The sequence below is a fragment of the Postia placenta genome, assembly GCF_002117355.1.
Source record: "Postia placenta MAD-698-R-SB12 unplaced genomic scaffold POSPLAscaffold_21, whole genome shotgun sequence".
In the NCBI taxonomy this organism is placed as follows: Eukaryota; Fungi; Basidiomycota; class Agaricomycetes; order Polyporales; family Adustoporiaceae; genus Rhodonia; species Rhodonia placenta.
In genome coordinates this window covers 495,140-516,022 of record NW_020169852.1, presented here as the reverse complement: position 1 = coordinate 516,022, position 20,883 = coordinate 495,140, and the positions used below count along the sequence as shown (strand labels likewise).

At 55.0% G+C, this 20,883-nt stretch overlaps 7 protein-coding genes across 7 annotated transcripts; 2 read left to right on the top strand and 5 right to left on the bottom strand.

Moving 5' to 3' along the window:
- Positions 1-458: 458 nt before the first annotated feature.
- POSPLADRAFT_1158805 (hypothetical protein) lies at positions 459-1,358 on the top strand (the record flags this gene model as incomplete). Its single annotated transcript, XM_024487367.1, has 5 exons — positions 459-493; positions 570-665; positions 742-817; positions 904-1,117; positions 1,333-1,358. The coding sequence occupies 5 exons, from the start codon at positions 459-461 to the stop codon at positions 1,356-1,358; spliced, it is 447 nt and encodes a 148-aa protein (XP_024333630.1).
- A 475-nt stretch (positions 1,359-1,833) lies between these two features.
- On the bottom strand, positions 1,834-4,892 carry POSPLADRAFT_1186396 (hypothetical protein; the record flags this gene model as incomplete). Its single annotated transcript, XM_024489222.1, has 9 exons — positions 1,834-1,922; positions 1,979-2,515; positions 2,568-2,990; positions 3,054-3,219; positions 3,277-3,569; positions 3,626-4,067; positions 4,123-4,293; positions 4,348-4,739; positions 4,796-4,892. The coding sequence occupies 9 exons, from the start codon at positions 4,890-4,892 to the stop codon at positions 1,834-1,836; spliced, it is 2,610 nt and encodes an 869-aa protein (XP_024333629.1).
- Positions 4,893-6,065: 1,173 nt separating this feature from the next.
- On the bottom strand, positions 6,066-8,070 carry POSPLADRAFT_1186393 (hypothetical protein). Its single transcript, XM_024489221.1, has 9 exons — positions 7,831-8,070; positions 7,647-7,771; positions 7,452-7,578; positions 7,020-7,394; positions 6,908-6,971; positions 6,826-6,858; positions 6,602-6,769; positions 6,487-6,543; positions 6,066-6,429 (listed from the first exon to the last, which is right to left on the bottom strand). Exons 1-9 carry the CDS (start codon positions 8,052-8,054, stop codon positions 6,202-6,204), a joined length of 1,401 nt encoding a protein of 466 aa, XP_024333628.1. The 5' UTR covers positions 8,055-8,070; the 3' UTR covers positions 6,066-6,201.
- Positions 8,071-8,753: 683 nt separating this feature from the next.
- On the bottom strand, positions 8,754-11,318 carry POSPLADRAFT_1186390 (glycoside hydrolase family 1 protein; the record flags this gene model as incomplete). The annotated part of the gene is made up of 16 exons (XM_024489220.1): positions 8,754-8,867; positions 8,925-9,018; positions 9,072-9,093; positions 9,153-9,313; positions 9,373-9,392; positions 9,443-9,483; positions 9,535-9,558; positions 9,613-9,693; positions 9,761-9,905; positions 10,051-10,079; positions 10,227-10,375; positions 10,455-10,577; positions 10,637-10,674; positions 10,730-10,828; positions 10,877-11,184; positions 11,261-11,318. The coding sequence occupies 16 exons, from the start codon at positions 11,316-11,318 to the stop codon at positions 8,754-8,756; spliced, it is 1,506 nt and encodes a 501-aa protein (XP_024333627.1).
- A 931-nt stretch (positions 11,319-12,249) lies between these two features.
- On the top strand, positions 12,250-13,632 carry POSPLADRAFT_1050479 (hypothetical protein; the record flags this gene model as incomplete). The annotated part of the gene is made up of 5 exons (XM_024479992.1): positions 12,250-12,301; positions 12,384-12,910; positions 12,973-12,990; positions 13,047-13,061; positions 13,114-13,632. The coding sequence occupies 5 exons, from the start codon at positions 12,250-12,252 to the stop codon at positions 13,630-13,632; spliced, it is 1,131 nt and encodes a 376-aa protein (XP_024333626.1).
- A 290-nt stretch (positions 13,633-13,922) lies between these two features.
- POSPLADRAFT_1062339 (hypothetical protein) lies at positions 13,923-15,853 on the bottom strand (the record flags this gene model as incomplete). The annotated part of the gene is made up of 7 exons (XM_024481499.1): positions 13,923-13,997; positions 14,049-14,406; positions 14,458-14,568; positions 14,623-14,959; positions 15,010-15,094; positions 15,156-15,636; positions 15,696-15,853. The coding sequence occupies 7 exons, from the start codon at positions 15,851-15,853 to the stop codon at positions 13,923-13,925; spliced, it is 1,605 nt and encodes a 534-aa protein (XP_024333625.1).
- A 410-nt stretch (positions 15,854-16,263) lies between these two features.
- POSPLADRAFT_1050475 (hypothetical protein) lies at positions 16,264-19,273 on the bottom strand (the record flags this gene model as incomplete). Its single annotated transcript, XM_024479991.1, has 14 exons — positions 16,264-16,383; positions 16,438-16,576; positions 16,630-16,690; positions 16,751-16,837; positions 16,899-16,980; positions 17,034-17,055; positions 17,117-17,205; positions 17,260-17,383; positions 17,442-17,741; positions 17,794-17,945; positions 17,996-18,502; positions 18,862-19,011; positions 19,063-19,114; positions 19,170-19,273. 14 exons carry the CDS (start codon positions 19,271-19,273, stop codon positions 16,264-16,266), a joined length of 1,989 nt encoding a protein of 662 aa, XP_024333624.1.
- Between the last annotated feature and the right edge of the window lie 1,610 nt (positions 19,274-20,883).

Genomic DNA, 20,883 nt, shown 5'->3' with positions numbered 1-20,883 from the left:
CGAGCTAGCTGCCCATAGAACCCTTGAGCGTTGGATGAGCGGACTTTGAAATATCACGCGTGATGGATCGTGATGGATATGTTACTTTTACGTGACTGCCGACTTGGGGGGTCTGCCGACTACCCGGGGAGGCACAGTATCGTCTGTGGCATGCAAATTAACTGAAATATATTAAGCACTGCGAATGAAGTGAAGTGCTTCGGTATCTGACCAGGACAATTGAACACTTCGCGAGCCACTCTCCGTGCAGCGAGTGCATCTTAAGAGAATATCACTGCTTAACGTGTCGAAAGGCGCCTCGTGTCTGCCCCGTGTACTTGTTCTCTTCAAGTTCAATTTGCGGCGCCTGCTTGCCCGGGCTGAACCTCTTTCTCGACTCTGCCTGCACGAACACTTCTCAACATTAACTGTGCTTGGCGTCATTTTGAATATTTGCACCGCTTTTCACACCTCACAACATGTCGTCTAAAGGCAGTGGTGGTGCCCCGCCCAAGTGCGCAGGCGTTATCTTCTCTCGCGCGAGCGACTGCGTAACATCCGCTGCCTCTCTTTCTCCATCGCGATTCCAGGTACCTCAACGACTTCAGCAAGGCACTCGCGGGCGAGGTCCGCATCCTGCTGCAGGAAGTTGGCAAGCTGCGAGATGAGCGAAGAGCGCTGCAGTAGTACGTCTGTCTCCTTGAGCTGCTCGTCCCCGCCGAACCCTCGCCAACTCAATCGCGTGCGCATCGCACCGCATAGCGAAATCGCGGAACTCATGGCCCTCAAATCTAAGCATGGCGCAGGCGGAGAATACACTCCGGATTGGAAGCCAACGGTACGCTCGACCCCTTCACCCAGCCACACCAGAGTGCTCACTGCTCATCTTTCTGAACCTGCGCACTATCGATCTACGGCCGACAGCACGATGAGCCCGCCCCTCCGCCTTCGCCCGGACCTCCGCCGCCGCCAGCTAGCGTCGTCGGCGATGCGCCTGCCCGTCCAGCCTGGCGTGTTGTAAACAAACGGGAAGAACGCCGACAGAAGGCGAAGGCAAAGGCGCTTCCGCCACCCGAGCCCATCCCCCAGCCGGAGCCCACGCGCGCGCCCAACTTGCCCGCATGGGCGCAGTGGAGACGTGGGTTTCGGCCCATATTGTTTTCGTACACATTCTGACGCGTCCGACTTTTGTGTCCTTTGGTGTGTTCGCAGCGGACCCGTTGTTCTCACCGCAACCTCATCCCGGCACCCCCGGACAACCGCTTGCAGAGCCCATACCATCCAGGTCTGGCCTCTTTGGTATGGCCCTCATAATACCCTTCACCTCGTATTGACATACTGATTGGCATGCAGGTCCGCCGACCCCGCCTCCAAAGTAGATGCTCTGCTGCAAGCCACACAACCGGCGTCCTCATCTGCATCCCATGTGACGTCTGTACACGCATCAAGTCGTATCACGCCTACCTTTTTGTCAAGTATATCCCATTCATTTGCTCTATGCTTATCGGAAATGTTGTACATTTATTCACTATGTTCTCGGATATGCTTGGGGAGTGCTATGGCCATTATATGATACATGGCACGAATGTGTGCCAGCGTGAGCAATTATGAGGATGAGTGACAGCGAGGTCTAAGGTATCGCGATGAGAGGATGCAATCAGGATGCTAAAAGACAAAGATCCAGGAGGACTGTAGCGCGTAGTAGAGGACGGACCTTCTATCCGAACTCTTAGCGCTGAGGGTAGAGATACAGGCATGGAAGTGAATGAGCGTGATGGGTAGTGTTGACGATGCGAAGGATTAATGAAGGGTTGGATATGCAAGAAAATATAAGACGGAAATGCAATGAAGGGATTAGATATCGCGGATATCGAGTTTGACAAAGAGCGTGGAGAACAGATACTGCGAGAGTTGTGCATCGTGGAGCGGCAGATGACGATAGCCTGCAAAGATAAAAGGTCAGTATTACCGACTACGAATAATGGTATGCTTAACATACCAAGGTTGAGGCTGCCCAAGCTCGCGCAGTACACTGCGAGGGGCTCTTCATCCGACGCGCCATCCTGCCTCACCGCAAAGCGTACAAAGACCAAATCGCGCATGTCTCCCACGAGGTCGAAAGGCAAGCTGAGCTGCTCATCCCACATCGGGTTGAAACCGTTGTTCTTCACAATACTCGTGCGACATGATACGGTCCTCGCGGACGTAGCTGCAACCTGTGTTTCCCCGGTCAGACCTGCATGTGGGTTGAACAAAGCACTCTCTGGAGGGACGGGTGCGGAGGCCTGTGGCCAGTCGGGGATATGCAGGGACACTTCGACATATGGATCGATAATAGACCTGTCGACGACCTCCCGCCCAAGGGAGTCCTTCGGACGTGGAAGTTGCTGGGCAGAGATCATGTGGATCTCTAGAACATGTCTCGTGCGCTTGCTGAGGAGGTGCTTGTCCTGACTGCGTAGCGCCAAAGGCTTTAGGACATAACCAGCACGTCCATTCCTCTGGAACATCGCATGATTGAGCATATACCCCAGGTCTAAACGTCCACCTGTCAGGTTAATATAACATGAGGAAAACGTCCGACTGACCAGTCGTCTGCCAATTGATGGCAACCAACTGAGCACCTGCAGACCAATAGCGATGCGGCTCGTAGTTCGTCGATCCAATACGCGTGCCTTTCGGGTATATCCTGACGAGATGTGTACGGTCATGCTTGATTAAATCCATCATGGCCTGCTTCAGGATACGGTTCGCGGTCGACTCTGATAGCGAAAACATGTGCTCCGGCGCGTAGACTTCCTTCTTGTTCAGGCCACGACATTTCACGCCGACGGTGTAGACAAGCAATGCCACCAGGGCGGGCGACATCTTCACCTTCTGCGGCGACTGCTGAACAGGTGCCAGCTCTCGTGTCTCAGGTCTAGGAGAAGACGGGAGCAGGAGAGTATCTGCGCGGGGACTGCGGACGCGTTTCAGAACATTTCGAGCTCTCTTGAACTCGGACTTTAGGTCTACATCGCGAGTAGTCATGTTAGCACTGACGAGATGCAGGGAGTGGGATAATCCTTGCGCACCTTTGATCGCTTCAGCCTCCGTCTCGCGTGCCTTACGCCACTCTTGTCTGAGATCCTCCCCCAGATCCATGTCAGAAGCCGAAGCCTCAGTGGAGGATGACTCCGTGTCGACAATGACTTCTGACTCTCGGAGATTGTCTTTATCAGATACATAGAGATTCTTCGCCTGCGGATGCGCGGGTTAGTGTCCGAATACTGGATAAAATGAACTGAGTATGCCCACCTTCAATAGGATACGGTATTTCAAGTCTTCCGGGCTGGGTAGAACCTCTACTTGCGGTTGATCATCGATAGGAGCGCAGACAAGGGCATCGCCAAAGACCTCTCGCATGATAATTGCAATCATGTCTTGTTGTGGGATGGATGCGTGAATCTCGGCAGAAATGATGATCGGGTACGGCGACGCGACAAAGGCATATTTGTTAATGGCGACACAGGTGTCTCGAAGGGGTACCTTGGATGTCAGCGTATGCCCATGGTAAATCACCGGTTCGTCCTCTCCGTCGTAGATGTCCACTGCGAATAAGTCAGATCATCGAAATCGGCGGACGGTGGAGCCCATCAGTACGTACACTCTACACTGCGGCAGCTGTGCAGTAAGGCACGGATGTACCCCTCGATAGTGCTCTCACCCACGAGCTGGTGCCCAACAAGGTATGTGTTATGAGAAGACGAGATGTAATAATCGGGGAGGGGTCGACTCATATCGTGGTGAATTCTCCCATGTTGATCTGCGAATGCGGAGTTATCTGTGGACAGGAGGAAGGAAGTGAATGCCTTCAGAGACATCGACATAGAGGCTATCGAGGTAAGTGAACGCATAGACAATGTCGACGAGTCGCCCGGGCACGTCGGGAGGGTTGTCTTCGGCGACGAACTGCGGTCCTCGCCCGTTTCAGGAGAGTGGACAGCAAGCTCGAGTGAATTCTGCAGCGGGGAGAAGCTTCCTTCACGAGAAGAATCACAGGCATATCGGAGAAAGACGCGCTGCAGCTCCGCCTCACCGAGACTTGACTAATATACCAATCGATGAGCTGAAAATCCAATAACCGTCTGCTACAGGACCAACCTTTTGAGACAACAGCATGAACCTCTGAAACGCCTCAAACGTGAGTACGCCGCCACACCCAAACGTGAGCCGGTTGTACAGGTTGTCAATCTCAGGGCGCGCCTTGAGTGCTTGCACGAAGCGCTGGAAATCGCCAAAGTCGAGGTACCTGCGGTTCTTGACGTCTGCTTGCTATAACTGTCTTTCAGTATCACGATCACATAGCACCCATAAATTGGGCAATACCTTAAACCGCCTAAGCAGATCCTCCCGCGACGGGTTGATATTCAGTCTTCTACACATGCGTTCGACCTCGTCAAAATCGAGCTTCTGGTCCGCCGCACCGTCCGCCGCGGCGCTGCGCCAAATGTGCTTCTCCCACACCGCCTGTCGGACGTCCGTTTCTCCGAGCCCGTTCATGAGCTTCTGCCTGACGGCATACAGCCGGCGGAGGGTGATGTCCCACATCTGGAACACGTCCCGCGTCGCCGCGATGAGATGCAGCGTCTTGTAGCCCCCATCGAGCACGTATACAATGGTGAGCCAGCGGTCCTCGAACCGCTGCGCGAGCTGGAACTGCTCCCGATAATACCGCGCATCTGCGCCTTCCCGCAGTTCTTTGATGTTCTCAATAGGAACTGTGATCCAGAAGTAAGATATGCTGTCTAAGCTGACGGAAGGCAAGGGTACGCACTGATGCGGAGCTTCTTCGACTCCCATACGATTTGCCCTTGATCCGGATCCAACCTGAAGGTGTAACGCTTCTGCTTCTTCGCCGAAACCTTCAACATGGGCACGCCCTGTTGTAAGAGCTGAGGTACCGTCACATCTACGTCCAAAGAATCTTTGGCTACTGGCGAGAGCGCAGGCCTCCGTGGGGTTGGCGATTCCTGTTCTTGCGGTTCCTGGCTGCGATTATCGTGCTGCCTCTGACTAGGCGAAGACGCCGGCGAGGCTGTAGAAGCACCAAACGTGTCAGACGAAGCACTAGAGTGGTCGCCGAGCAGGAGTGAGGATGTGGGGTCACTGATCGTATGGTGGATCAACGGTCGCGTGTATAGAACCTCGGAGAGCGATCGCTGTTGACGCTGGTGTCCTTGTATCCGCGGTTGCTGGTCCGGGTCCGTAGAGACTGCGATACCGTCTGAGGAGAGCATGCGAGAGGCGGATATCGAACGACGCTTGAAGCTGCGGGTGGATGCGTCCTTCACCTCTAGCAACTTACGACGGATAGACCCACCGAAGCCTGCCAAATCGCTCGTTCTGGTCCCCTCATGCGATAAGACCAAAGGCGCACGTACCTGCAGGTTCGACGCTCCTTGGCGGACGCGTCTGCAGCCGACCATGGTCGAGCTGCTCAGCAGGGAATGCGCTCATGCGCTCGTGCATGTGCAGTGCGGTAAGAGACGGGTACTCCACTACGCGCATCTCGGAGTGGTTTGAGAAGAGTCAGAAAACGTGTTCGCGCCGAGGTGGGCGATATTAGGTTGGGCGGTGCTCCTTGGAGAGCTAATATACTGCGCTTCCGTAAGATGAGGCCCGGAGACATCAAGGCTATGAAATAGAGTAGATGTCCAGAACAATTAGCATGTCTATCGTATGATATGCGCCTCAGGAGCTCTGAGATGAAGCCGAATTGGTGGTGCTGATTCTATAGCCTTCAGATAGAAAAGCGGACGAAGCGAAGAAACCTGAAGAAATACTAGAATAGATCGAGCGTCAACAGACTGGACACAAGACATGGGCGCTAACATGGCACTACTTATCTGATAAGATACAATGTCATTCTCCTTGCAAATAATTTAAGCAAATCCAGACATTTGTGTATGTCCAGTACTGTATGTTGCTTCATACTGGTACAGCGTGAACATCCTCGACCGTATCGGCAGCACATTCTGGTTGTGGCGTTGTAGCGGGCACTGTCTGTTTTCTACAGCACGGCTCGAAAGAAACCTAACAGATATAACGGCGAGAAGACGGTATATTACAGAGCCTTCGTGGGTTGATGAACGAACGCCCATCGCAATCAAACACTATTCTACACCTTGTACCAGCAGACTAAAAGCAAGACAGATAAATACACGGCACGGACGGACATTGTCAACATTTGATAAAGTTGCCCACAATCAGCGTCGGGATCCCATACGGGTCCCTCCGGATCGTGAACGAGAAGCAGCAGCTGATGAAGCCTTCTTCTTTTGGCGGCGTCTGCGTCGACCTGCGCGAGGGCGTCGTCGCGCCCGACGACGGTAGGGATGGCTTGTACCGGAGCACACACGACGTGAGAACTGCCTTCTGATTTGAGTCGAACGCGACATTGCCGTATTTCTGCAGCGTACACTAGCGTCAGAGCAGGCAACCAACGCGACCAGTCATGATGCATACCTCCCAGTAGTTCACAGCCGAGTCCTCCGCCATGAGCTCGTAGATGCATAAACGGCCCTGCAATGGCAACCGTCAGCGCACCCATAGGGTCAATCGCATGAGGGTGAGAGCGCACATCACGGAGCATGTACCCGTCGACGCCCACGAGCTCAGCAAACTCGCGGTTCGCTTTGTAGATCTCGCCCGTGCGTCGCCACAGGCATGCCGGGATGGCCATTGCGGAGAACACCCGGTCATAGTCGAGTAGCAGACGCTCGAATGCCTCCTCTATGAACACGAGATCCTGCAACATATGTCACAACTGCGCCTGGAGAGCTGCCTCGTTACAATGATGCATACTATGTCTGTCAGGGACTCTGACTGTGCGATCGCCTGTGGTGCACGGTTAAACGACGCACTCCACACAATATCGGGAGCTCACTCTGAATTTCGGCCGTAGCACCGAAAGTGGCTGGAGGATCTTCTGTTTCGACTCGAGGGAGACACTAAAGTGATAGGTCAGCGTGCAAATGGGGGAAACATGCTCCCCTCACTTCTTGTCCATCCATCGCGATAATCGTGCGTATCCCTTGACATAGTTGTATGGTTTGAGTAGGCCCGCTTCGTATTTGCTCCTGATGACCATGTTCAGGCGCTCGTTGCGTGACCCCGACGCTTGGTCTGCCGCAGTGAGGAAAAACCTCTCCGTCTTCGTTGCCGCCGGGAGGACGACAGGAGCCGGCTCTGCTGGAGGCTTCTCGGGGGCAGCGGGGGCAGGTTCAGCCGGACTGGCCGGCCGCTCGTTCGAAATATATGGGTTGTCTACGCCAAGGACGGTGCTGTTGTAGGGGGTAGGTGACATCAGCGAGGGCCCAACACCGTTGGGTTGTCCAAAGAACGAGCCGTCATCAAGGGATTCGAGGAAGTCCCTGCGCAGGGGGTATTCAGGCCATGTGGTTGTGTGCCGCAGTGGAAGAAAGACATACGATAGGACTGAAAATTCATTCAAGGCCTCGGGCTGGTACAGGAATGCTCCTTGCGCCATGCCCATTCCAGGCCATGCGGGGTTCATAGTGGTCGGGGCTATTGGGGTCGAGCCGAAGGGAGAAGATCCTGATGTCATAGTGATCGGCTGAGGGTCAACTCTGGTCACAGTCGCATCACAAGCGAAGGCTACCTACCAGGTAGGGCTCGCGCGACGTCGACGGGAGGGTTTGGAATAGAGCTGCTTCCAGGAGTTGGTGTTTTCTCCTTTACCGAGGATCGCCGCTCGTCGTGGCAGAGGTGGCCGATTTCGCGTTTAATACTGAGCCAAATCCGGGTGTGACCATGGCGCACTCCAAGACCGCAGCGGGACGCACTTACCAGCGTTGGCAGGGACGTCCTTCGTCGCAGGTCATATGGCTGCGACGACAGTAGAGACAGGCATGGTTGACTTTGCGGCGTTTTGGACCCTTTTTCTTCTTCCCGGGTCCGTCATTATCCTGTTCGCCATTCGCCGCGCCCTCAGAGTGATGCTGGTCAGTCGAGGCGGAATCAGGAGGGCTGGTATTATCGGCGTGGGCCGGATCGACTGGAAAGCTAGACATGGTACGAAGTCGGGAGTGCTCGGCGTGGGCTCCCATTTTCAGGCCCCCGTAACGGCTGGCGGCTATGCCAGCTCTCATTTGGGCTTTGGGATCCCAGCCTTACCGGGGTCCCCCTCTCCCTCGTGACATCTGTGACCATTGCCCTTACATAAGAGGCGAGGAGGTCGTTTGCTCCGGGAGAGGTCAAGGAGAAACACCGACACCGTATCTATATGCGAAGAGCTGGCATGGTATATGAAGGAGTAGAACACCGCAGAAGAGCATGAAAGGTGTTTTGGGAGGTCAAGACGTAACAGGAAAAGGCACTTCCATTTCAGGCTTGCACGAGATAGAGGCTTTGGCGCAAACACGCCACATAAACGAATTTATAGTCACGTAGGGGCATCACGGAGTGCCGTGAGAAAGGACAGGACCAGCAACTACCCCGCGCACGCCCGAGCGAGACCGCACGCGGGGTTGAGGAGTCCCCATGAGATCGTAGAGCCGAACAGCAGAAAACCTTATATTCAACGCGGACACAGCGATACTATCTACAGAATTCATCGACGACATATAAAAGCATTCCGAGAGACATAGTCGTTGAGGACTCAGCAACCCCAAGCACCTATTGACGAACGAGCAGTTGCTTCCGTGGGGCCAGCTATAAGGCCCGCAGACTTGCCGCCTCAGGCAGGGCAGTCCACGCATGCCAATCCGTCTTCATGCTCTAACAGCATCTATGAGGTGCGCGTCATCTGCCAGTTTGCTCACGGGAGCCGACGGCCCAGCAGCCGATTCCGAGGACTCGTCCTTCTCGATATTCTCCTTGAACCACTGGAGATGCGCACTCCGCTTAGTGTCCGCGGGGCACGTCGAGATAAGCTCACGAACCTGGCAGACAAACCGCGCCGAGTCCTTGGGGTAGCGCTTCTGCGTCTCGTAGTCGACGTATGTCACCCCGAAGCGCGTCACGTACCCGTCCGCCCTGCGGGGTTGGCATCAGCCTCGGGTAAACATGGGTTACCTGGGGATCATTACCACTCAAAGTTGTCCATGAGACCTGCGGGGAAACCAGGATCGTCAGCGCCTCGCACCAGAACTCCCGAATGGGGCGCTTACTCCACGCGAAATAGCCACGGATGTCGACGCCGTCCTCGACGACTGCAGATAGTAGCGAAGAAGTTGTGCCCTGGAAGTAGTGCACGCGATCGTAGTCCGAGAGCGCTTCTTCGACCGGCTTGTTGTTTTCATCCTTGACAGCGAAGCCGTTCTCTGTTACGCTTTCATGGTACCCGATGTCAGCGTGAATACCGAAGTTCATCCAGCCAGGGGCACTCACTATATAGGCTTGCGATAACGCTGGGAACGCGGTCAGGCTGGATCATAGAACGAGAGCGTGGTGTGCCTACCTTGTACAAGTAGTTCAGGAGTTGCCGGAACCCTGGTGCATCTTTCGAGGGGATCACTCAGTGCAAGTGCATTGAAAGCGAACTATGCTCACAGTCCTGCAACCATGCACAGTGTGCTTGAGGGAAGTCAGGATGCGGCCACAGTCAACCTTTGAGTAATGGGGACAGACCTTGTGTTCCCAGCTGCGTCCCATCAGGCCTCGTGAACGTGTATTTCACCTTGCCCTGGAACTCATTGTCCCCGCCAGCCACTACACGCCCGTAGGGATCGTGGCAATGAGCTATCACGATCGCGGCACACGGGGCGTATGCACTCACTGCACAGATTAGTGGTGTATGTATTCATGCCATAGAACTCGGAGGAACCCTTCACCACATGCAACTCCTCAGCAGTGAAGGTTGGCAGTCGACTGCCGAGCATCTCCTTTAGATATTCCGGGTAGTGGCCGAGATAGATCGGGTCCTGCGCGGCGCATATGCGGCAAAATTAGCCAGGGTCGCCGGAGAAGAAGAGGATCCCAGGGCGGGAGATTGTGTATCGCCCGCACGTCGCACAAGATTGAGGAGAAGCATACTCACCGCGAACCAACCTAAACGCCAATGCCAACAGCAAAAGTCAGGAGGTCAGCATCGGATCCTCAGCTCACGAAACCCAAGACCCGACTGACCAATGAACGCGTCGAGCGAGTGCTGCGCGGCCGCAATATCTGTCATTTTGGACAGTCGGACCGTCAGCAGAGCTGCCATCAACCCGCCCGCGGGCCGGGGTAAAGGATACGATCACCGCGAGACGCACTCTCTGGACTATCGTCATACGGCAGAGCCCAATCTCCGTTGAGCGTAATGCCAATCTGGCCACCCTGCGCTTGCTTGAATTCCTCACGGTAGAGCTTCGAAGCGTATGCATGCGCGAGGATCACATTGTGGCCGACGCTGTCGAAGATGAATGTATGCGGCAGGAGGGAGCAGTGAGTAAGGGGCATCGCGCGGAGTGGGACGTGAGCACACGTACAGCCATGGTTCTGTGGAGGTGTCGCCCTCAGGACACCGCGTGCGGTCGCTCGAGCGGCCAGGTGCGAACACGCCATGGCCATACCCATGGACGGAGATGCACCAGGGCTCGTTGAACGTTAGCCTGCAGGATGAATCCCATGAGCGCTTCTGTTGTCATAGAGCCTGGAAATAGGTGATTACCAATTCTTGACACGATTTCCGAACCGTTCAAAACAGATCTGGGGATCATCCGTTAGCGAATAGGATCCAGCTAGAGGTATTAGAAAGGCCTACCTTGGCATAGTTCACGTAGTCCTTGACAATCTCTTCTTTGTTCAACCAACCACCGTAGCGGTCCTCAAGGCCTTGCGGTAGGTCCCAGTGGTAAAGCGTCTGAACGATTTTCAGACAGGGCATCACGAGTCTTTCCCCAATACATACCACGAAAGGGATAATGCCCCTTGCAAGCAAGTTGTCAATGAGATTAGAATAGAAGCGGATGCCCGCCTCATTCACTGGGTCATTCCTTCCTCCGAGAGGTATGATCCGAGACCAGGCAATAGAAAAGCGGTAAGACTTTACTCCGTAGGATACCAGCAGGTCAAGGTCGTCTTTCCAGAGCCGGTACGAGTCTGTAGCGACATCGCCATCTCGACCATCCAGCGTTTTGCCAGGTTTCTTGGAGAAGTCATCCCATATAGACTTTCCGCGTCCATCTACTTGTGTCGATCCTTCAATCTGGAAGCTGGCTGCGAATAAGGATAGTCAATGTAAGCAGGACGACCGACAGTAGGCCTCAGCAGAAGTGTACAGAAAGAGTCCCACCTGTTGCAAAGCCCCACAAGAAATCCTTGGGTAGTCTGCTACTTATCTTGTTGGCCATGGTTGAGAGTGAGGGGATGGAAGAAAGTAGCGCGCACGCATGTCATCGCTCTTAAGGCTTCGCAGCAGTACAGCGCCGATATAATCTCTTCTCAATCGGCATATCCGACAAGAGGACACCGAGATTAGTCCGCATTCAAGATGTCTTCTAGAACGAAACAGTGGAGTTGATACTTGCATTGAACCCTAGGGTGTCCGTAGCATCAGGAACGGATGCTCTGTGTCATGGGAAATCATTGAGCATAAACGTACAACAGAATGAATAGACGATGCTTTACCGGCTCCGACAGAGGCATACCAGAGAAGTACCGAGGATGGTATGGAGTTGACGAGGGGCACTCAATCACAGATGCGTAAGGCACCGCGACTTTGGCCTCTACCCGATGGTATCCGTGATCATAGGACGGATCATGGCTTGGCTATTAAGATCCTGTGCGAGATGGAGCGATCACAAATACTGAATGGACGTTGACAACAGACAAGTAGCATCGAGCACTACACATTCTTGGGCAGTTGAACGATCACGATGACGTTCAAGTATACACATGAGACTGTTTTCCACTGAACAGATATCGAAGCGGAGCAGTGTCTTGCCGTGCTTGTAGGTGACAGTGTATGCCGCCGCTGAACGGGTTTTCTTATCAGATAGCGGCCGATCCCAACGCGGCATATGAACGCGCTTGAGCGCTCAGGGGCTCCGACGACGTACCGACACCCGCGCCGGCGTCCGAGGACTGACGCAGGTGATGTCCACCCTTGCTGCCACTGGGCCGACAATTTCCCGACATACAAGCTGTTTGCAACATCGCTGCTCAGGTTGTCGCGAATTATGCTCCGATAGCGTCACCCTCGCCGGCAGCTCGCCGTGCTCATAAGGCCCTTCGGCGGCCTGTCATCGAGCTCAGACAACCGTTCCTTGACCACCTACCACTATGGCCCCCACAGGCATCGCGATCCTAGGCTCAGGCATTTTCGCTAAGGAAGGTACGCTGCCTCCATTTCAGCATGATCGTCGTCTCGCAATGCACAGGAAACTCACCCGTCGTCCGACATTCGTCCTCGTCAGCGCACCTTCCTGCAATTGCCGCTGTCGGCAGCTCCGTCGTCACCCTCAAAGCTATCTATTCCCGTTCTGAGAAGAGCGCGGCGGGTCTGGCGGCCGATGCTCAATCAGCATTGAAGCTCGATTCGAAGCCGGACGTCTACTACGACGCGGCCCCAAACGCAAATTTGGATGCTCTTCTCGCGAGGCCAGATATCGTCGCGGTCATCGTCGTTCTCCCTATCACGACGCAGCCAGACATTATTCGCAAGGCCCTAGCTGCCGGGAAGCACATTCTCAGCGAGAAGCCCGTCGCGAAGGATGTCGCCTCTGGCTTGAAGCTGATCGAAGAGTATGAGAAGCAGTACAAAGCCAAAGGCCTGATCTGGCGGGTGGCAGAGAACTTCGAGGCCGAGTCAGGCTACCAGGCTGCTGCCAGGGCGATCAAGGAGGGAAAGATCGGGAAGGTGATCTTCTACAACGCCCGCGTAGTGAACTATATCGACCAGTCTTCAAAATGGTACAACACCCCTTGGCGCACAATCCCAGACGTACGTTTTCAGCAAACTAGACAGCGATGGCTGTGGACTGACCCGCCTTTTTATGTGACCAGTACCAAGGTGGCTTCTTGGTGAGTCATACTATCAAGCGGGAAGCTGGTTTTGCTGATCAACGAGACATCCGCAGCTCGATGGTGGTGTTGTGAGTACCTTCTGATCATATGTGCAGACGGAAGCTGATAGCATGCTTTCAGCACACGATAGCTGCTCTCCGTACCATGCTCCCCAGCTCTTTCAAGACGCTCTCCGGCTTCGCCTCCTTAAACAAGGACTGGCTCGCGCCGCACGACACGATCAACGCCGTCGTTCAGTCCGCCGACGGCTCCCACGGCATCGTTGAGCTGACCTTCGCTGCGCCCACCACGTCGCGCTCCGAGCGCGCGTTCAATGGCATCACCATCACCGGGACGGACGGATGGCTCTCTGTGAACCAGGTGAAGGTGATCGACGGCTCACGCCCCGTCGGCGGCTTGCGTGTCACTGTCGTCACCGCAAAGCGCGACAAGGACGGGAAGGACATCGGCGAGACCGAGGAGATCATCGACAAAGAGACGGATGGTGTACCGAACGAGCTACGGTACTTCATTGACGCCATCGGGGGCTCCGACAACGGACTCGGGACTGCAAGAGGCGCGCTGCAGGATGTCGCGTTCATTCAGGCCGGTCTGACGAGCAATGGCACGCCGATCAACCTAGAGAAGCTCGTCTCATGAGAGATTCTTGTCGAAACGGAGAAGCAAAAGTTGTACGATTACAAACTTACACTTTACACAATCTTGTAGTTAGCTGGCGTGATCCGCAATCCGAATTGTTGTACTAGGTGTGAAAGGATCATATCAACAGCAATCGCTTGAAACAATAATAATCGGTATACGTCCGAAACATCGCTAATCAGTCACCAATAGGAAGATGTCTGTCGTGAATAGGATCTGCTCCCTTCTTACCGTGACATCATGCAGAGCTCATCTTCGGCGGCCTTGGGTCGTTTCAGCCAAAGATAACATTATCGGAAGTGATCGTCATAACTCGAAAATACGATAGCAGAGAACGCCTCCATGTCCCTCAAGTTCCCCAATCCCTGCACGATGTTCAGCGCATTGGCGCATTGTAAAGAGAAGAAAGCACGCACATCCACAAGCTCATTCGGCAGCGCGTCGAACGCCCTATGGCACCACCGCGCCAACCCAGGCAGCATCGCCGCCAGACGCTCGCGCGGCTGCTCCACATCGTCTGTGTCCACGCCATACCGCGCGGCTCCGCTGTTGAATACCTGCCTCTGCAGCGCAGAAAAGAGCGTCTCAGTCGCCTCATCAAGACACACCTCCAGCACGCGCTGGCCCGAGGCAGACAGAATGTGCGTTCGTGCCTCTTCAAGCAGCGCGTGGAATTGCAGATCTGGTGCGCCCGCGATGTGTGGCGGGATCCCGCCTTGCGTGAGGACGTGCTGCAGGGTCTCGGTGGTGGGTGGTAAGAGGGCAGATACGAAGCTGGGGATGGTAAAAGATATGATGACGGTGAATTTGAACTACCAAACGCACTTTATCCGTCTTTCGTGCCCCTCGAATGTCACCTCATATTCGATCCGTCTTCGGACGTCGCTCACGAGGCGGAAGAGATCGTTGATCGTTAACTTGGACTTGAGAGATACTCTGGGCCGCGCCCCTCAGTCGGACAGATACGCGGTGTGATCACTGAGAACGCACTCTTCGAAGACATCTTCCACACCTCTGCGCACCCTCTCACCAACGTCCTTCCAACCTACATGCAAAATCCACCAACTGAGTGTGAGGAATTTGTGCTCAGTTTCCTCGCTTAGACTTTCCCGCTCGTCGAGTTCATCCGCACTAGGGAGATCACCGCTACTCCATAGATGTGAGAAGTCCGTCGATGCGTAGTGTAGCTGTTCTCGTATCCGCTCATCGCGTTCCATTTGTTTGACGGACTGGATGTACTTAGAGCGGCCAAGCAAACTCAGTTGAATATGGGTAAAGAGGGAGAGTAAGGTGATAGAGTAGAGTGCGGTCAGTGTTCGCGTGAATGCTAGCACAGATGTTTAGGTCCGCCCTGCAACCAACGCACGAGTGGCTTACTGAGTATTTTGACTTCTTTCCATAACTCGGCCTTGCTTCTCGTTATTGTGCTTATTATTTCCGAGGATATACTCTCTGGCGGAGACTGAGAAGTCAAGCATACTCGTCGCCTCAACATTATGAGAGAAATCTGCATGTGTGCTCACGTTCCCGTGTCCATTTTCCAGTTTGCTCGAGGTGCTGCTCGTCGACAGCATGGATTCTGAGAGGCTTCCGTTAAGCTTTGAAGACTCTACATCTGCAGGACTCTCGGACATCGATGCTGCTGCTGCTATTGCCCCGGGTTCCTGTGAGCTCTGCATGGAAAGCTGGTCCACCCAGCTCATAGAGGAGTCGGGCGTGTGCAACGATGTTCCATTTTCATGCACAGACGAGATGATTGAGACCGAGCCATTCTCAGAAAGCTCGTCGGCCACTACCGGGCTCGTCAGCTCCACGCTGGACGCCAGACTCGTCTCCGGCGGGCTGGCAGGTTTTGGCGAGCGGGAGGGCTTCGACATGGACTGCAGCTCAGCGGTGACCCCTTCGACGTCCATGCCCTCCAGCACATGCTTCCCAAGGGTCGGCAGGAGCGCCATTATTGTGTACGATATATCTTGCTGGTTCTGCTCGAACCGCTTCCGCAGACTTGCCACATGGGCCCGCTCAGTATACACACCGGCTGCGAGCACGTACATGCGACGCACTTGTCTTTGGCCAGTCGGTCCTGCGTGACCTGCGTGCGGACGTCCTCGAAGCGCTCCAGGACATAGCTCCCCAACAGGTATGCGCCTCCGAGATACCCAGCCATCCGTCGGAGCCTTGGCCGTCTCTCATGGAAGTAGTTCACGAGCCCATAGAACATGTCGTCGAGCAAGATGGCCAGAAGGAGGCAAGCGTGAGGTATGGACCTGCGAGCGTCGCGCGTCGATGTTGTCTAGAATAGCCCAGTGCGCCTCGCGAGTGCAGTTAGCGCGGCTATATGTACGCCATGTGAAAACGCGCTGTCGCTAACACATCTCTTCGCCCCGAGCTCGCTTTACGCTTCTTCCCTGCGCTTCAACAACGAAATTAAAATCCACTAGCGGGAGCAACAACATCCCGACCTCTCGACTCGCGTGATAAAGCAAGTAGAATTCAAGAACGAAGCGCTACATTAAGTTCTACATTCAGATGGTATAAACAAACTGCTAGCTAATAAAATACATGACATAAATTCACCGCACTAGATTCCCTCACGAGAAAGCACCTCTCTGAGCACCAGGGCAGCAATCATCACGCAGACGCCACCTTCGCTTTGATGACGTCCACGATGCTCGGGTCCGCGAGCGTGCTCAGGTCGCCCAGCTGATCCGCCTCTCCCGCTACAATTTTGCGCATGATGCGTCGCATGATCTGCAGACACGTACGATAAGTTCACAGTAGCACACCAGGGCCGCCCATACGCACCTTGCCGGACCTCGTCTTCGGCAGATCAGGTACGATGTACACCTTCTTCGGCGCTGCAAAAGGACCAATGACCTTGCGCACTTGCAGCGTGAGCTCCTTGACGAGAGCGGCCTCCTCATTCGGATCGAAGGTGAATTCCCTTTAGGAATAGTTGAGTGGACCACCAAGACAGTATCCGCATGCAACACTCACGGCTTCAGGGTCACGAAAGAGTAGACGGCCTGGCCTGTCAACTCATCTGCTGTGCCCACGACTGTCGAACCATCACCATTAGGCGACGTCGGCCATATATCCAGACAAAAAATAGACTCACCGGCGGTCTCTGCAACGCCAGCGTGCGTGATAAGCGCAGACTCGATCTCTGCGGTCGACAACCGGTGACCGGAGACGTTGATGACATCTTACGAGATGGGGCTCGTTAGACCCATGGAAGCAAGAGGAGCAGGCACTAAACTACGCACCATCAACGCGCCCCTTAATCCAGATGTACCCGTGCTCGTCGCGCGCAGCACCATCACCAGTGTAGAAGACACCGGGGTACGGCTATTCCACAACAGTCTCAGCTGAGTTCACTAAATTAGACCTTCCATACTGACCTTCATATACGTCTCCAGATATCTGCAATCCCACATGATGTTAGCCCCTATGACAGCATGTAGCTTAGCGCTACGCCACGGACCTCTTGTGATCTTGGTACACCGTGCGCGCGATGGACGGCCAAGGGGTCTTGAGCACGAGGACCCCCTCAACATTCGGACCTTCAATCTCCTGCATCATCACATGAGCGCGCACTCGACGCGCGATCGCACAAACAGATCTCACCTTACCCGTGACCGGGTCCAAGATTGCAGGCTCGATTCCGAAGAAAGGCACCGTTGCCGCGCCTGGCTTCGTCTCGATCGCACCGGGGAAGGGGGTCACCACGATGGAGCCTGTTTCCGTTTGCCTTTTGAATGAAGAAGGATCAACGGAACATCTTCTGCGCAGAAGGGGAGAGTACGTGCCAGAAGGTGTCGACAATGGCACACTGCTTGCGCCCAACGTGATCATTATACCAATGCCACGCTTCCGGATTAATCGGTTCGCCGACACTACCAAGAACGCGCAGAGTGCTAAGATCATGATCCTTCACGTGGTGGTCACCGAGACGGCGCAGGAGACGGATGGCAGTTGGGGCGGAGTAAAACTGCGTGACCTTGAACTTGTCGACCGTCTGCCAATAGCGGGATGGGGTCGGGTAGACGGGCGTCGATTCAAACACCATCGTGGACACGCCGTTCATCAGGGGGCCGTAAACGATGTATCTGTCGGACCAGAGTGAGGTTTTCGCGAATAACGCGAAAAAGTGTAACTTACGTGTGTCCCGTAATCCAGCCAATATCTGCCATGCAAGCGAACCTGTCATCGGGATGTACATCGAAGATGTACTTCACCGTCAAAGCAGCACCGAGTAGGTATCCAGCGGTGGTATGGACAACACCCTTCGGCCTGCCGGTAGAGCCAGAAGTCTAAAACGCGGTTATTTTATGACCGCAGATATTCGCTGGCATGGACTCACGTAGAGGATGAATAAGGGGTCTTCTGACGACATCACCTCAGGCGGGCAGTAGCTCGGCACCTTTGCGATCTCCTCATGCCACCATTTGTCTCGGCCAGGCGTAAAGGGTACATCATTACCCGTGCGTTTCAGCACGAGTACGTGCTCGACGTCCGGACACTCCTTGACAGCGGCGTCTGCGATGACTTTCGTTGCGATCGCCTTCCCACCACGCCGACCCTCGTCGGAGGTAATCAAGACGCGCGACTTGCAGTCTTGCACACGATCACGGAGCGACTCCGCGGAGAAACCCGCGAACACCACGGAGTGGACAGCTCCGATGCGCGCGCAGGCGAGGAACGCCGCGACGGCGTGCCATGTCATCGGCAGGTACACTGACACGGTATCGCCTTTCTTGACGCCGAGCGACTTGAGCACATTCGCAATCCCGCACACCTCGCGGAGCAGCTGGGCATATGAGACCTCGTAGCCCTCACCGGGCTCATCCGCCTCGTAAATGATCGCAGTCTGTGTGTGAAAGCATGTGTGAGTTACAGCGACAGAGGCTAATCCGGTCGTAGACCCGATAGACGAGAAAACTCTGAAATAGATTGCATGGGAAGCAGGCTCGCTCGCCAACTCTCCAGCGCGCCACCCGCCTACTAGCGCGCGAGTTGGCCAATCAGGGCAGACCAATTGAAAATTGTCACAAAGCCTCCCCACATCCCATAAAATCTATCTCAGAGACGCCAACAATGCACTAGGCGTTGTGGCGCTGTGTCTAGCAGACGACTTCTGGTGTCCGCTCGGCGTGTTCCGTGACGGAGTCACGGCACATGCGCCTGGGAGTGTATTGAGAAGAGAAGATGAGAAGCATGGGGCTGTACCTTGTCTGGATGCTTGAACGCCCACCGATCGACGCAATTGTATGACGCGTTCAATCCACCCTCGGGGAACCAGACAATGTCGCCCGTCTCGAATCCACCTGCCCGCACGGTGTGGAACGGGCGGTCCCAGGAGATCGTCTCTCGCGCCATCTGTATGAGCAGTCAGCGCACGTATATCTGGCGCGGTAAGACGCTCGTCACCTTCGCCCACCACTTGTCGCTCTCATGGCCGAGTGTTTGCTCGTGGAATGCCCTAGTGTGCACTTCGTCGTCTCGGGTCACGAACAAAATGCGAGGAAAAGTCTCACCTGTATGCGTGGATGTCAGGTCCAATGTGCGGCTGTTTGAGGCCATTCTTGAGCCTGGGCGCGATGGGGTGGGTGGGGACGGGCTCGTGAGGGTTTTCGGACATGGTGGGGGGCGGGGAGGATGGATCATTGCGTTGTCGAGGGGGCGCTATATATCGCAGACTAATCTACTAAGGGCGCGCGCGTGATCACGCGATCGTGACGGTAACCCAATTAGCGGCACCCCAGGGCGCCCCTCAGCTTGCCCCTGGGTTGCGGGGACCGCGGCAGCGGAGGTATGTCAAGATGCACGGGGTCGCTTAGGGCGGGGCGTTCCCAGACTAGTCCCGCAGACGCCCCGCAGAGCCTATTCGGATCGTGCATGGCTGACATTCGCGACAGAAGAATGATACATCACACAGGAGGTATCGTACACGACAAATTACAGCTGGGGCAGTGCGGAGAACAGGGCTGCCCGAAACATACTCGGTACACATCATCTCGTAAACATCACGTCGTGCCATCGAGACACGGTCAGAGTTATGCGCCGCCCAGCTCGCAGCGGAGAACGTACGACTCGCAACCTCACATGCTGCTGAGGAAGACACTGTCAGCGACGCGTGACGGACATTCGCGCGAGATGACGCACTTCGAAGATAGACATCCCCGCTATCGCAGCGTACATCCATACTCCCTTCGGAGCGTTCAGCCCACGGCGTATCACTCAGGAATACATGCATCATATGGCGTATCGCTGCGGTACCGATAGGCGTGTGGCGCACACCGAACGCGTATCGCGGCCTAGAGCTGCGCAGAAGACAAGAATGAGACGCTACCCGCGAGAAAATCGGCACGAGCGAACACTCACTTTCCGCCCTCCGTGGTGATCGAGAAGAGCATCGGGAGGACCAGGCGATCGAAAGCACTCCGGCCGACCGGTACAGAGAAACCCGACCCGACGCCCTCTATGCCAATCACCGCGTAGGCATTGTCAGGCGACCAATGATGCCATTGGTTATTTCCCGCATTTTTGGTGCTCCCAAGCTCGCGCCTCCCCGCAGGCCCCGCATTCGCCTGTGGCGTTGATCATACAGGGGTTGGGCGATCAATGCCTGGCCTAGATAACCCGGGGTAGTGCATATACTTAGATCTCAATTGATGTCCGACACTTGCGAATGCGATAACACCAAACGCTTGGAGCACGATCTGGTTGCATTCTGCAATGGTAGGTGCAAGCGCGCAGACGTTCGACCATAGGCTGACATAGCATATAGCGGAACAAACTGCCGAGGGTTGGCAAAAGAGGATAAAGGCACCAGCTTGAAATGGGAGGTGTATGTAGTATACGTACAGAAAGCTTTTGAGAGACGGTCGCCATTACGGTTTTGTTTATGATTGATTAACCCAGAATGCGAGCGTGCGTCTAGACGCTAGGCAACCTGTGTCGCGCATTCGGTCGATTTGAAATGTTGATCCGAAGAACAGGCTTTCTCTCCAAGTGAGAGAACACGGTGGCAGTAGACAGAGTTCAAGCGGGATGATTCGCGGATGCGTCCGCGGCGCGTCCTGACGCATTAGGCGCCCTCACTCTCCTCAGTACCTCCGGTTGCCCACTTTGCCGGATGCCTGCTCGCGCAAAACGCACCCCAACGAAAGCGAAGAAGGTGCCCGCGCGGAAGGCCGCGTCATCCGGCAGGATCAGAGGGAGAGCCGCCGCTGTCCATCGTGACGAGGA